General features: G+C 38.7%; 1 protein-coding gene across 8 annotated transcripts in view; it reads left to right on the forward strand.

The window, feature by feature from the left end:
* Positions 1–12,543, forward strand: part of LOC127843614 (histone-lysine N-methyltransferase SETDB1-like) — a 92,620-nt gene that overhangs the window by 45,282 nt on the left and 34,795 nt on the right. For all 8 annotated transcript variants that reach the window (XM_052373303.1, XM_052373317.1, XM_052373311.1 and 5 more), the window contains 4 exons: positions 1,070–1,151; positions 1,887–1,960; positions 8,155–8,228; positions 9,017–9,196. In XM_052373303.1, the coding sequence (XP_052229263.1) occupies positions 1,070–1,151; positions 1,887–1,960; positions 8,155–8,228; positions 9,017–9,196 (410 nt within the window). The remainder of the gene's footprint in view (positions 1–1,069; positions 1,152–1,886; positions 1,961–8,154; positions 8,229–9,016; positions 9,197–12,543) is intronic.

A 12,543-nucleotide genomic window follows, 5' to 3' on the forward strand; every position in this document is an offset into this window, starting at 1 on the left:
CATAGGCGTTAGCATCCGAGCTTATTTTAAGTTTTTTGGCAGTCTAGTTTTTCAAGTATTGCTGGAGTGATTTCATTCAAACTTACACATGTATTCCTCAGATAAAGATTATCCCATGGGCTGTCTTTAGTAACTATAGTTTTAGATTTGTTAAAGTTAGTTGTAATTGTACTCTGTACATTATAAGTGTACATATGTACTATATTAGCAGGTGACATTTTTTGTTTCAGTTAGTTGCTCAGTAATGGCATGGGTGATTTCATTCATGTTTTCTCAATATTAGAATGACCCCATAGGCCATGTTTGGTTACTCTTGTTTTAAATTTGTCAAAATTATAGGCCATTTGAAACTAAAACTTCTGCATATCGAGTATACACTAAATTAGCAGGGTAAAACATTTTGGTAAGCTTATATCTAATGAGTGCATTGAGGATTTTTAGTTTACATTGAAACAGTTATTCCTTATATTACAATGTCAGCATAAGCCAAGTTTGGTCGCACAAGTTTGAAATTTGTTACAAGTGAAAGCCTTTTACACTTCAACAAGCTTTACATATAAGCTATTAAGCCATGTTACAGCTCATCATTTTATTCACTGCTGTTCAGACTTGAAACTTCCCATGTACCTTAGGATTGCATATTGGATGGGTGAGGTCTCTGTTAGTATAAATAGTGGGGTCAATGTAAAGGGCATGTCTAGTAAATATACAAAAAATGTTTTGGCTCAATAACTCAAGAATATGAGAGACATTGTATTAGAAGTTGATCTTGGTTGTTTACATGCAGGCCTAGTATGGGATGCCATTTGGGGCCAGTTGGTTCTGGTCAAGGTCGCTGTTATAAATTAAAACTTTCCACTTAATAATTGAAATTCGGATGGATGAACTGTTGGAAAATTGTGTGTGTCAGAAGCTTATGTTCATTCAGGCAACAATTAACTATGCATTAAAATTCTTATATTAAAATGTGCATTTTGGATATTGTACACTATTCAATTAAAAAGCAATTAGCTTAAAATCTTAGAAATTGATAAAAAAAATTTTATCTAAATGTGATGTTCTGCTTCAGCTGTGTACAAAGATGAGCAATCAGATGATATCTTCTATGCTGGAATCATTGCTGAGGCCCCAAATGGCAGAAACGATCTCAGGTAAACTAATCCCCAAACAAATACATATGTGTTACAAACAATCTAAGCGTGCCTTATAAAAAGCCCTGACCATAATGTTAGAAACTGAATTTGTATGTCTGTCAGATTTTGTTGAGGGTGTTAAGTGGTGTCAGTAAGCTGCTAAATGTTAATTGAGTTTTCAGAATCACTTGGGGAATGAATAATATTTCCATTTAAGGTTTTTTATTGTTCCCTACCGGTGAAACAGGAGGGGACTTATGGTTTGCACTCCGTCTGTCTGTCCGTCCGTCCGTCCGTGTGTCTGTCTGTCTGTCTGTCTGTCTGTCTGTCTGTCTGTCTGTCTGTCTGTCTGTCTGTCTGTCTGTCTGTCTGTCTGTCTGTCTTTCTGTCTGTCCGTCTGTCTGTCTGTCTGTCTGTCTGTCTGTCTGTCTGTCTGTCTGTCTGTCTGTCTGTCAGTCAGTCAGTCAGTCTCTGTCTGTCAGTCAGTCAGTCTGTCACACTTTTCTGGATCCTGTGATAGCTTTAAAAGTTCTTCATATTTTTTCATGAAACTTGAAACATGGACAGATGGCAATACGGACATTATGCACGTCCTTTCATTTTGTTCCTACGTCAAGAATTCTTGTTGCTATGGCAACAAATATATATAAAAAAAATCTGAAAATGGTGGATTTTTACCGGTAGGGGACTTATATTGCTTGGCAAAAGTCTTGTTTGCCTTGTTATTCAGTAGCCATTGTTTACCTGTTTTAGGTATCTGGTGTTCTTTGATGATGGATACGCCCAGTACTGCTCAGCGAAGGATATCCACAAAGTCTTTTATCAAAGTAATTGATCAGTAGATACTTGTCAATTTACAATTGCATCGACCAATTTAGGGTTTATATATATGCCCCCTTTCAAAGAAGTAGGGCTTTTTTGCTTCGCACTAGACTGTCAGTTAGTCAGATCGTCAGTCAGGCATTGACCATTTAGTTTCCACATGATTTTTAGCTCGACTTTTCGAAGAAAAGTGAGAGCTATACTACTCGCTCCGGCATCGCTGTTGGCGTTGGTTAAAGTTTTTTTAAATGTCAAATAACTTCAACACTATCAAAGATAATTAACTCAAACTTGGAATACTTCTTTATGGCAACAAGACAATTGTGTAGGTCAAGGTGCATAACTCTGTCAGCATTATTTTTAGAGTTAAGCCCTTTTTTATACTTAAAAAAATGATAATTTGGTTAAGTTTTGTGTTTAGGTCCACTTTATTCCTAAAGTATCAAAGCTATTGCTTTCATACTTGCAACACTTTCTAACTAACATAAGGGGACTGTGCAGGCAAAGTTATGTTACACTGACTGGCATTTTCACAGAATTATTGCCCCTTTTATTTTATTATTTGGTTAAGTTTTGTGTTTTGGTCCATTTTTCTCCTATCATATCCTATCAAGTATCATAGCTATTGCTTTCAGACTTGGAACACTTGCTAACTATCATAAGGGGACTGTACAGGACAAGTTGCATAACTCTGGTTGGCATTTTGACGGAATTATGGCCCTTTTTAGCTCACCTGATTGCTCAGGTGAGCTTTTGTGACCGGTCTTTGTCCGTCGCATGTCCGTCCGTCCGTTAACATTTGCTCGTAAACACTCTAGAGGCCACATTTCTTGTCCCATCTTCATGGAACTTGGTCAGAAGCTTTGTCCCAATGAAATCTCGGCCGAGTTCGAAACTGGGTTGTGCCGGGTCAAAAACTAGGTCACTGGGTCAAAAAAAAGAAAACCCTTGTAAACACTGTAGAAGTCACATTTCATGCCAAATCTTCATGTAACTTTGTCAAAATGTTTGTCTTAATGATATCTTGGTTGAGTTCAAAAGTGGTTCCGATCCAATGTAAAACATGGCGGCCAGTGGGCGGGGCAGTTTTCCTTATTTGGCTATAGAAAAACCTTGTAAACACTCTAGAAGTCCCAATGTTTTGCCCATTCATCATGAAAGTTGGTCAAAACATTGATTCAATTGATGTCTCGGACGAGTTTGAAAATGGTCGAGATCGGTGAAAAAACATGGCCGCCAGTGGGCAGGGCATTTTTCTCTATATGTATATAATGGCAGTTTTCCCTATTTGGCTATAGAGAAACCTTGTAAACACTCTAGAAGTCATAATATTTGCCCAATCATCATGAAAGTTGGTCAAAACATTGGTTTTATTGATATCTCGGACAAGTTTGAAAATGAGCGGGATCGGTGAAAAAACATGACTGCCAGTGGGCGGGGCATTTTTCTCTATATGTATATTGTGAAAACATGTGAACACAGTAGAAGTCACATTTATGGCCCAATTTTCATGAAATTTGCTCAGAACATTTGTTTCCTTGATACGAGAGTTGAGTTAAAAAATGGTTCCGGTCAGTTGAATAACATGGCTGCTGGGAGGGGGGCAGTTTTCTCATTATGCCCCCCCCCCCCCCTTTCGAAGAAGAGGGGGTATATTGTTTTGCTCATGTCGGTTCGTCCGTCCACCAGATGGTTTCCGGATAATAACTCAAGAGTGCTTATGCCAAGGATCATGAAACTTCATAGGTACATTGATCATGACTCGCAGATGACCCCTATTGATTTTCAGGTCACTAGGTCAAAGGTCAAGGTCACGATGACCGGAAATAGTAAAATGGTTTCTGGATGAGAACTCAAGAACACTTATGCCTAGGATCATGAAACTTCATAGATACATTGCTCAAGACTCGCAGATGACCCCTATTTGATTTTCAGGTCACTAGGTCAAAGGTCAAGGTCACAGTGACCCAAAGCAGTAAAATGGTTTCCGGATGATAACTCAAGAACGCTTATGCCTAGGATCATGAAACTTCATAGATACATTTATCATGACTCGCAGATAACCCCTTTTGATTTTCAGGTCACTAGGTCAAAGGTCAAGGTCACGATGACCTGAAATAGTAAAATGGTTTCTGGATAACTCAAGAATGCTTAGGCCTAGGATCATGAAACTTCATAGGTACATTGATCATAACTCGTAGATGACCCCTATTGATTTTCAGGTCACTAGGTCAAAGGTCAAGGTCACGATGACCTGAAATAGTAAAATGGTTTCCGGATGATAACTTAAGAACACTTAAGCCTAGGATCATGAAACTTCATAGGTACATTGATCATGACTCGCAGATGACCCCTATTGATTTTCAGGTCACTAGGTCAAAGGTCAAGGTCACGGTGACCTGAAATAGTAAAATGGTTTCTGGATGATAACTCAAAAACACTTATGCCTTGGATCATGAAACTTCATAGGTAAAATGGTCATGACTTTCAGATGACCCCAATTGATTTTCAGATCACTAGGTCAAAGGTCAAGGTCACGGTGACCTGAAATAGTAAAATGGTTTCTGGATGATAACCTAAGAACGCTTACGCCTAGGTTCATGAAACTTCATAGGTATGTTGATCCTGACTCGCAGAAGACCCCTATTGATTATGAGATCACTAGGTTAAAGGTCAAGGTCACAGTGCCAAAAAACATATTCACACAATGGCTGTCAAGGTCATGGTGACTCAACTTAGAAAAATGGTTTCTGGATGATAACTCAAGAATGCTTACGCCTAGGATCATGAAACTTCATAGGTACATTGATCATGACTCGCAGATGAAATAATGATAAAACTTGACCAGGATGTTTGTCTGGACAATATCTAGGTCAAGTTTGACATTGGTAAAGATTGAATGAACCGACTCCTCTCAGGTGAGCGAACTAGGGCCATCTTGGCCCTCTTGTTTGACATAGTAACTAAGAATATTTTGTTAAATTTTGTGTTTAGATGAACTTTACTTCTAAAGTATCAAGGCGTTTGCTTTCAAACTTCAAATATTTTCTAACTATCATTAGGGTACTGTAACTGGCAAGTTGAATTTGACATTGACCTTTGAATGACCTTGAATCGCATGGTCAAATAAATAAATTTTGCTTAAATTGTCATAACTTCTTTATTTAGGATCAGATTTTATTAATACTTTGACAAAACAACACTTACCTGACAAACCACAATGGACTCCACCCAAACTATCCCCCACGCCCCACCCCAGAATCCACCCCCACTCCCCCCATAAAAAAATAATAAAATATATTTTTCCTATTTTTTTTTTTAAATACCATCTAATATATGACCCATTATTCCCTCTCTCAATCCCCCCCCCCCCCCCCCCCCCCCCACACACACATAGATTTTTTTTTAAACATGGTAAAAAAACACAAATATCTATTTTTATTATTTTATTTTTGAAAGACTGTCCAACCATCCCACCAAAGCTATTGCTATCAAACTTGAAATATAATCTTATTAGTTTGTTTTATGTCTTTACAAATGTTCAATAGATTGTGGAAAATATACCTGAACTAAGAATCGTCTATAATATACCACTTCTTTAAAACATAAGTGATCAATATGTTTCAATTATGGTCCTCTTCCAGTTAAAATATGACTATATTATCTTGACCTTATTGAATACGAACAATTTCCCCATGATGGCTTACGTTATACTGTCAAACACTCGAAAAGTCGAGCGGGCTGTCTTCTGACAGTGCTTGTTTTTTACACTCTTTGACCTCCAATCATGCAAGTTAGTATGGTGGTTACTCTTGAAGAAAGGAGAACACCTATCAATTTTAAGGTATACAGATCAAGGGTCACAGGGCTTGTAAAATGAAATTTATAAGGGCAATAGTAAGTAAATTTCTGTACAGCATTTTAGTGAATCTGGTTTGGACAATGGTCTTGTAAACAATTCAATATTCTCAGTAGTGTTTGCCACAAATTTAAAGTCAAAACAGTAATTACTTGAATTTTTTCGGAATACCCCGATTTTTAGCCAAAATAATTATTTTTTGGGGAGTCTAAATTTTCTGACTACAGGTTTTCGCGCATTATAAATTAATTAAATTTTTCGGACACTTTGTTCGCAATGATACAGGTCATGTACTTTACCAGAATTCTGAAGTGTTGCGCTTATCTGGGACACTTTGCTCATATGTCTTAAAACCTGATTAAGGTCATAAAACCTGGCAGATGAATGCTTGAAGGCAATCGACCATTACTTTTTTGTTCTTTGGTGAATAAACATGTATACCAGTAATATACAATTGTTTTTTCCCAACAGCTTAAAGTGAAAATATTTTAATGCAATTAATACCATACAGAATGTTATTTAACAAGCATTTGCTATTATTCCTTGAAACAATAAATACTATGCGCCAGGGATCATATTTTTTTCGGTTTTGTCGGTCCTAGACCGATTGGGGTCATGAAAGACCGATTGAAAATCCCAAACAGTCGGTCCGATTCTGTTTGCTAAAAGTCCCATGACATGAAATCGATTTCACAGTGTACATGCTAACATACCCTAATGTCATTCTTATCTCTATTAGGTGTGATAAACCTTTCGCTGCAGTCTCTAAACCGGTCAGGACCGCTTTATTGTACGTCAGACCAAGAATCAAAAACTTGTGAACAGCAGATTAAAGATGCATCCGAAAAGACGCGTCTGAAAGCACGCGCTGTAACTAAACAAAATATGCCGATACATTTTCCACCAGCGGAATAATCCAGTAATATAATTATGAATGAAAGTCGCGGATCTGATCGATAGAACAGCCGAAAGTTATTTTTATGGGCGGAACTTCACATAAAATAGAACACAAGAAAAATAATATACATTGTATAAATCTTTAGTAAAACCATGTTAGAATCGAAATAATTCGTGTACTTTATACTTTGTTGTTGAATAACTCACAACCAGAAAATTAGATGCGTGGTTTCAAATGTTTCGCTCTCGCGATTAAATCCTACGCATCTTAACTATCGGCCGTGGGTTATTTGACATTAAAGTATATATACACGAATTAATTCTTAATTATTTGGTGTGTTATTGTCAGTAGCCAACCTACGCACAGTCATTTGTTCGGTTCAGTGCATGTTTGTAAGCTATTATCGAGTCGACAACAATTTAAAACATCGGTATAGACTTACACAGAATATTGAAAACGATGAAAAAGTCTGATAAAACAGCACACGAAACAATAATGAAATAGCAAATGATAAAACCAGTTGAGAAAACTCGTTCCGTTTAAAAAAAATGCCAAAGGGAATTTTACTTGTACATTTATTATACCACCTTCATGAATGGCAAAATAAATGGTATATATTTTAACGTAATTTGTCATGATTTCGGACATAAATTTTCGGATACTTTTTCCCCATTTATATCCGGACCGATTGATGTTGCGGGAAAATATGATCCCTGCTATGCGCATTACATATCTGTTTCCAATTGTCATTATTTTTTAAGATTGTCTCTAAACACCTGTATTTTTTGTTTCTAAATTTTCGGACACCTGAACTTTTCAAATATGTTTTGTATCTAAATTTTTGGACATGAAAAACAAATAATATATTTTACCGTCCGAAAACGAGTGATTACGGTAGGCATGTTTGTAAAACGTACGTATCTTCAATTCTAACTTAATACTTACTTTTTTGCTATCAATAATAAACAGAATAATTAGGTTATTCTCATTTCGATTGCCCAAATATTTATTAAATCTTGTAAGAAAATTATTTTTTCCTATTCATTATTTATTGGTCAATATTAGTTGAACAACTGTTTTTTGTTCTGATGCATTGTTATTAAAAGCTCTTGGTGGTTCGGTCATGGTTTGATTCCTGCACATCAGAACTCATCATTGTTGTTTAGTGACCACTATGCAAATCTAATTCAAACTTTTTATTCATTGCACAATAAAAAAAAATGGAATTTAGGAATATCTATTATTTTCACAGTTGAAAATGTCTACTTATTATATTAATGTTTGCTTTATTGTTCAGGGGTTTGAGAAAAAAAGATAAAAATAACTCAATTTAGCAGATATCATTTTTACTGTGACTGATAATAAAATGAATAGATATTATTTAATCAGGATAATGAAAATACACACAAATGCTACTCTTATTTTATTTAATAAATTTACAGGTCGGGATGTTTGGGAAGACATTCACCCAGACTCTCAAGACTTTGTGAAGGACTACCTTGCACAATATCCAGAGGTACGTTTGTTTGTGTGTCACTTCATACTTGCTAGTACTTATGAGCGTTTTGAACAGGGAACTGTAATAATTTTATTACCAATGTTTACTGATTTACTTCCCGGGGCTGCAATGGTGTGTAATTCGTTATCTATGTATGTATGAATGTGCATAAAATTTTCTGTTTAAGGTAAATTAAAAACAAAGATCTGCTGCAATTGAAATGGCAGTTCTGGACATGTCAGTTTTCTCTTCACCGACTGATTTGAAAATATGCTGTACTTTTGAGCATTTTGCATTGTATTCTCTCTCTATTTTGTTTCTATATATTTATGCCCAGGCAGGGGGGGGGGGGAGGGGGGAATGTTAAAGTGAAAAAATAAGTTTCAAGGCAGCTCTTCCGGTGGAAAGAGCAGTCTTTGATAAGCATTCACACTCTGTAGACTCTAAAGGCTGTGGACTCCATTGGCTTTAGTCTTCTCAGGCTATGAACATTACTAGCTGTGGACTTCACATGCTCATTTCAGACAACACATGACACACAATCGTTTAGCTGCGATTTTCTTACTGAAGGCCTTGAATGTTGTGATGCTGGAGTGGATATGTTGTCCCACTAGTTATCAAGTGATCCTGGATTATAACCCGCACTGGGAGCCTTCTGAAGATCTCCTCCAAACACACCAAGTACTGGATCTTCCCAGGAAATGGACTCGTCTCACTAAACTTTTTGCTATCGATGCAATCAAGCTGAAATATACTAGTAGAGGTTTCTCCTATATATTAAACATTTGTGTTTATCTGCATACTAGCGACCAATGGTGCGTCTTCACAAGGGCCAGACAGTGAAGACAGAGTGGAAGGGCAAGTGGTGGGTGGCCAAGGTGGAGGAGGTGGATGCGAGCCTTGTGCTCATGTACTTCCCAGCTGACAAGCGGGGCGAGTGGATCTACCGAGGATCCACCAGGCTTGAACCTCTGTATTCAGCACTGGTATGTATCTGTAGCAGACTTGGACCTCTGTATTTAGCACTGGTATGTATCTGTACAGGCTTGAACCAATGTATTCAGCACTGGTATGTATCTGTAGCAGGCTTGAACCTCTGTATTCAGCACTGGTATGTATCTGTACAGGCTTGCACCTCTGTATTCAGCACTGGTATGTATCTGTACAGACTTGAACCTCTGTATTTAGCACTGGTATGTATCTGTAGCAGGATTGGACCTCTGTATTCAGCACTGGTATGTATCTGTACAGGCTTGAACCTCTGTATTCAGCACTGGTATGTATCTGTAGCAGACTTGAACCTCTGTATTTAGCACTGGTATGTATCTGTACAGGCTTGAACCTCTGTATTCAGCACTGGTATGTATCTGTACAAGCTTGGACCTCTGTATTTAGCACTGGTATGTATCTGTAGCAGGCTTGGACCTCTGTATTCAGCACTGGTATGTATCTGTAGCAGGCTTGAACCACTGTATTCAGCACTGGTATGTATCTGTAGCAGGCTTGAACCACTGTATTCAGCACTGGTATGTATCTGTAGCAGACTTGAACCTCTGTATTTAGCACTGGTATGTATCTGTACAGGCTTGAACCTCTGTATTCAGCACTGGTATGTATCTGTACAGGCTTGGACCTCTGTATTCAGCACTGCTATGTATCTGTAGCAGACTTGAACCTCTGTATTCAGCACTGGTATGTATCTGTACAGGCTTGAACCTCTGTATTCAGCACTGGTATGTATCTGTACAGACTTGAACCTCTGTATTCAGCACTGGTATGTATCTGTAGCAGACTTGAACCTCTGTATTCAGCACTGGTATGTATCTGTACAGGCTTGGACTTCTGTATTCAGCACTGGTATGTATCTGTAGCAGGCTTGGACCTCTGTATTTAGCACTGGTATGTATCTGTACAGACTTGAACCTCTGTATTCAGCACTGGTATGTATCTGTAGCAGGCTTGGACATCTGTATTCAGCACTGGTATGTATCTGTAGCAGACTTGAACCTCTGTATTCAGCACTGGTATGTATCTGTACAGACTTGAACCTCTGTATTCAGCACTGGTATGTATCTGTAGCAGGCTTGGACCTATGTATTCAGCACTGGTATGTATCTGTACAGGCTTGAACCTCTGTATTCAGCACTGGTATGTATCTGTACAGGCTTGGACCTCTGTATTCAGCACTGGTATGTATCTGTACAGGCTTGAACCTCTGTATTCAGCACTGGTATGTATCTGTACAGGCTTGAACCTCTGTATTCAGCACTGGTATGTATCTGTACAGGCTTGAACCTCTGTATTCAGCACTGGTATGTATCTGTACAGACTTGAACCTCTGTATTCAGCACTGGTATGTATCTGTAGCAGACTTGGACCTCTGTATTCAGCACTGGTATGTATCTGTAGCAGACTTGAACCACTGTATTCAGCACTGGTATGTATCTGTACAGGCTTGGACCTCTGTATTCAGCACTGGTATGTATCTGTAGCAGACTTGGACCTCTGTATTCAGCACTGGTATGTATCTGTACAGACTTGAACCTCTGTATTCAGAACTGGTATGTATCTGTACAGGCTTGAACCTCTTTATTCAGCACTGGTATGTATCTGTAGCAGACTTGAACCACTGTATTCAGCACTGGTATGTATCTGTACAGGCTTGGACCTCTGTATTCAGCACTGGTATGTATCTGTAGCAGGCTTGAACCTCTGTATTCAGCACTGGTATGTATCTGTACAGGCTTGAACCTCTATATTCAGCACTGGTATGTATCTGTAGCAGGCTTGAACCACTGTATTCAGCACTGGTATGAATCTGTACAGGCTTGAACCTCTGTATTCAGCACTGGTATGTATCTGTACAGGCTTGAACCTCTGTATTCAGCACTTGTATGTATCTGTACAGACTTGAACCTCTGTATTCAGCACTGGTATGTATCTGTACAGACTTGAACCTCTGTATTCAGCACTGATATGTATCTGTAGCAGACTTGAACCTCTGTATTCAGCACTGGTATGTATCTGTACAGGATTGGACCTCTGTATTCAGCACTGGTATGTATCTGTAGCAGGCTTGGACCTTTGTATTCAGCACTGGTATGTATCTGTACAGGCTTGAACCTCTGTATTCAGCACTGGTATGTATCTGTACAGGCTTGAACCTCTGTATTCAGGACTGGTATGTATCTGTAGCAGACTTGGACCTCTGTATTCAGCACTGGTATGTATCTGTACAGCCTTGAACCTCTGTATTTAGCACTGGTATGTATCTGTACAGGCTTGAACCTCTATATTCAGCACTGGTATGTATCTGTAGCAGGCTCGAACCTCTGTATTCAGCACTGGTATGTATCTGTACAGGCTTGGACCTCTGTATTCAGCACTGGTATGTATCTGTACAGGCTTGAACCTCTGTATTCAGCACTGGTATGTATCTGTACATGCTTGAACCTCTGTATTCAGCACTGGTATGTATCTGTACAGGCTTGAACCTCTGTATTCAGCACTGGTATGTATCTGTAGCAGGCTTGAACCTCTGTATTCAGCACTGGTATGTATCTGTACAGGCTTGAACCTCTGTATTCAGCACTGGTATGTATCTGCAGCAGGCTTGGACCACTGTATTCAGCACTGGTATGTATCTGTAGCAGGCTTGAACCTCTGTATTCAGCACTGGTATGTATCTGTAGCAGACTTGGACCTCTGTATTCAGCACTGGTATGTATCTGTTTAGGCTTGAACCTCTGTATTCAGCACTGGTATGTATCTGTACAGACTTGTACCTCTGTATTCAGCACTGGTTTGTATCTGTACAGGCTTGAACCTCTGTATTCAGCACTGGTATGTATCTGTAGCAGGCTTGAACCTCTGTATTCAGCACTGGTTTGTATCTGTACAGACTTGAACCTCTGTATTCAGCACTGGTATGTATCTGTACAGACTTGAACCTCTGTATTCAGCACTGGTATGTATCTGTACAGGCTTGAACCTCTGTATTCAGCACTGGTATGTATCTGTAGCAGGCTTGGACCTCTGTATTTAGCACTGGTATGTATCTGTAGCAGACTTGAACCTCTGTATTCAGCACTGGTATGTATCTGTACAGGCTTGGACCTCTGTATTTAGCACTGGTATGTATCTGTACAGACTTGAACCTCTGTATTCAGCACTGGTATGTATCTGTAGCAGGCTTGAACCTCTGTATTCAGCACTGGTATGTATCTGTAGCAGGCTTGAACCTCTGTATTCAGCACTGGTATGTATCTGTACATGCTTGAACAACTGTATTCAGCACTGGTATGTATCTGTAGCAGGCTTGGACCTCTGTATT

The sequence above is a fragment of the Dreissena polymorpha genome, chromosome 1, assembly GCF_020536995.1.
Source record: "Dreissena polymorpha isolate Duluth1 chromosome 1, UMN_Dpol_1.0, whole genome shotgun sequence".
Lineage (NCBI taxonomy): Eukaryota > Metazoa > Mollusca > Bivalvia > Myida > Dreissenidae > Dreissena > Dreissena polymorpha.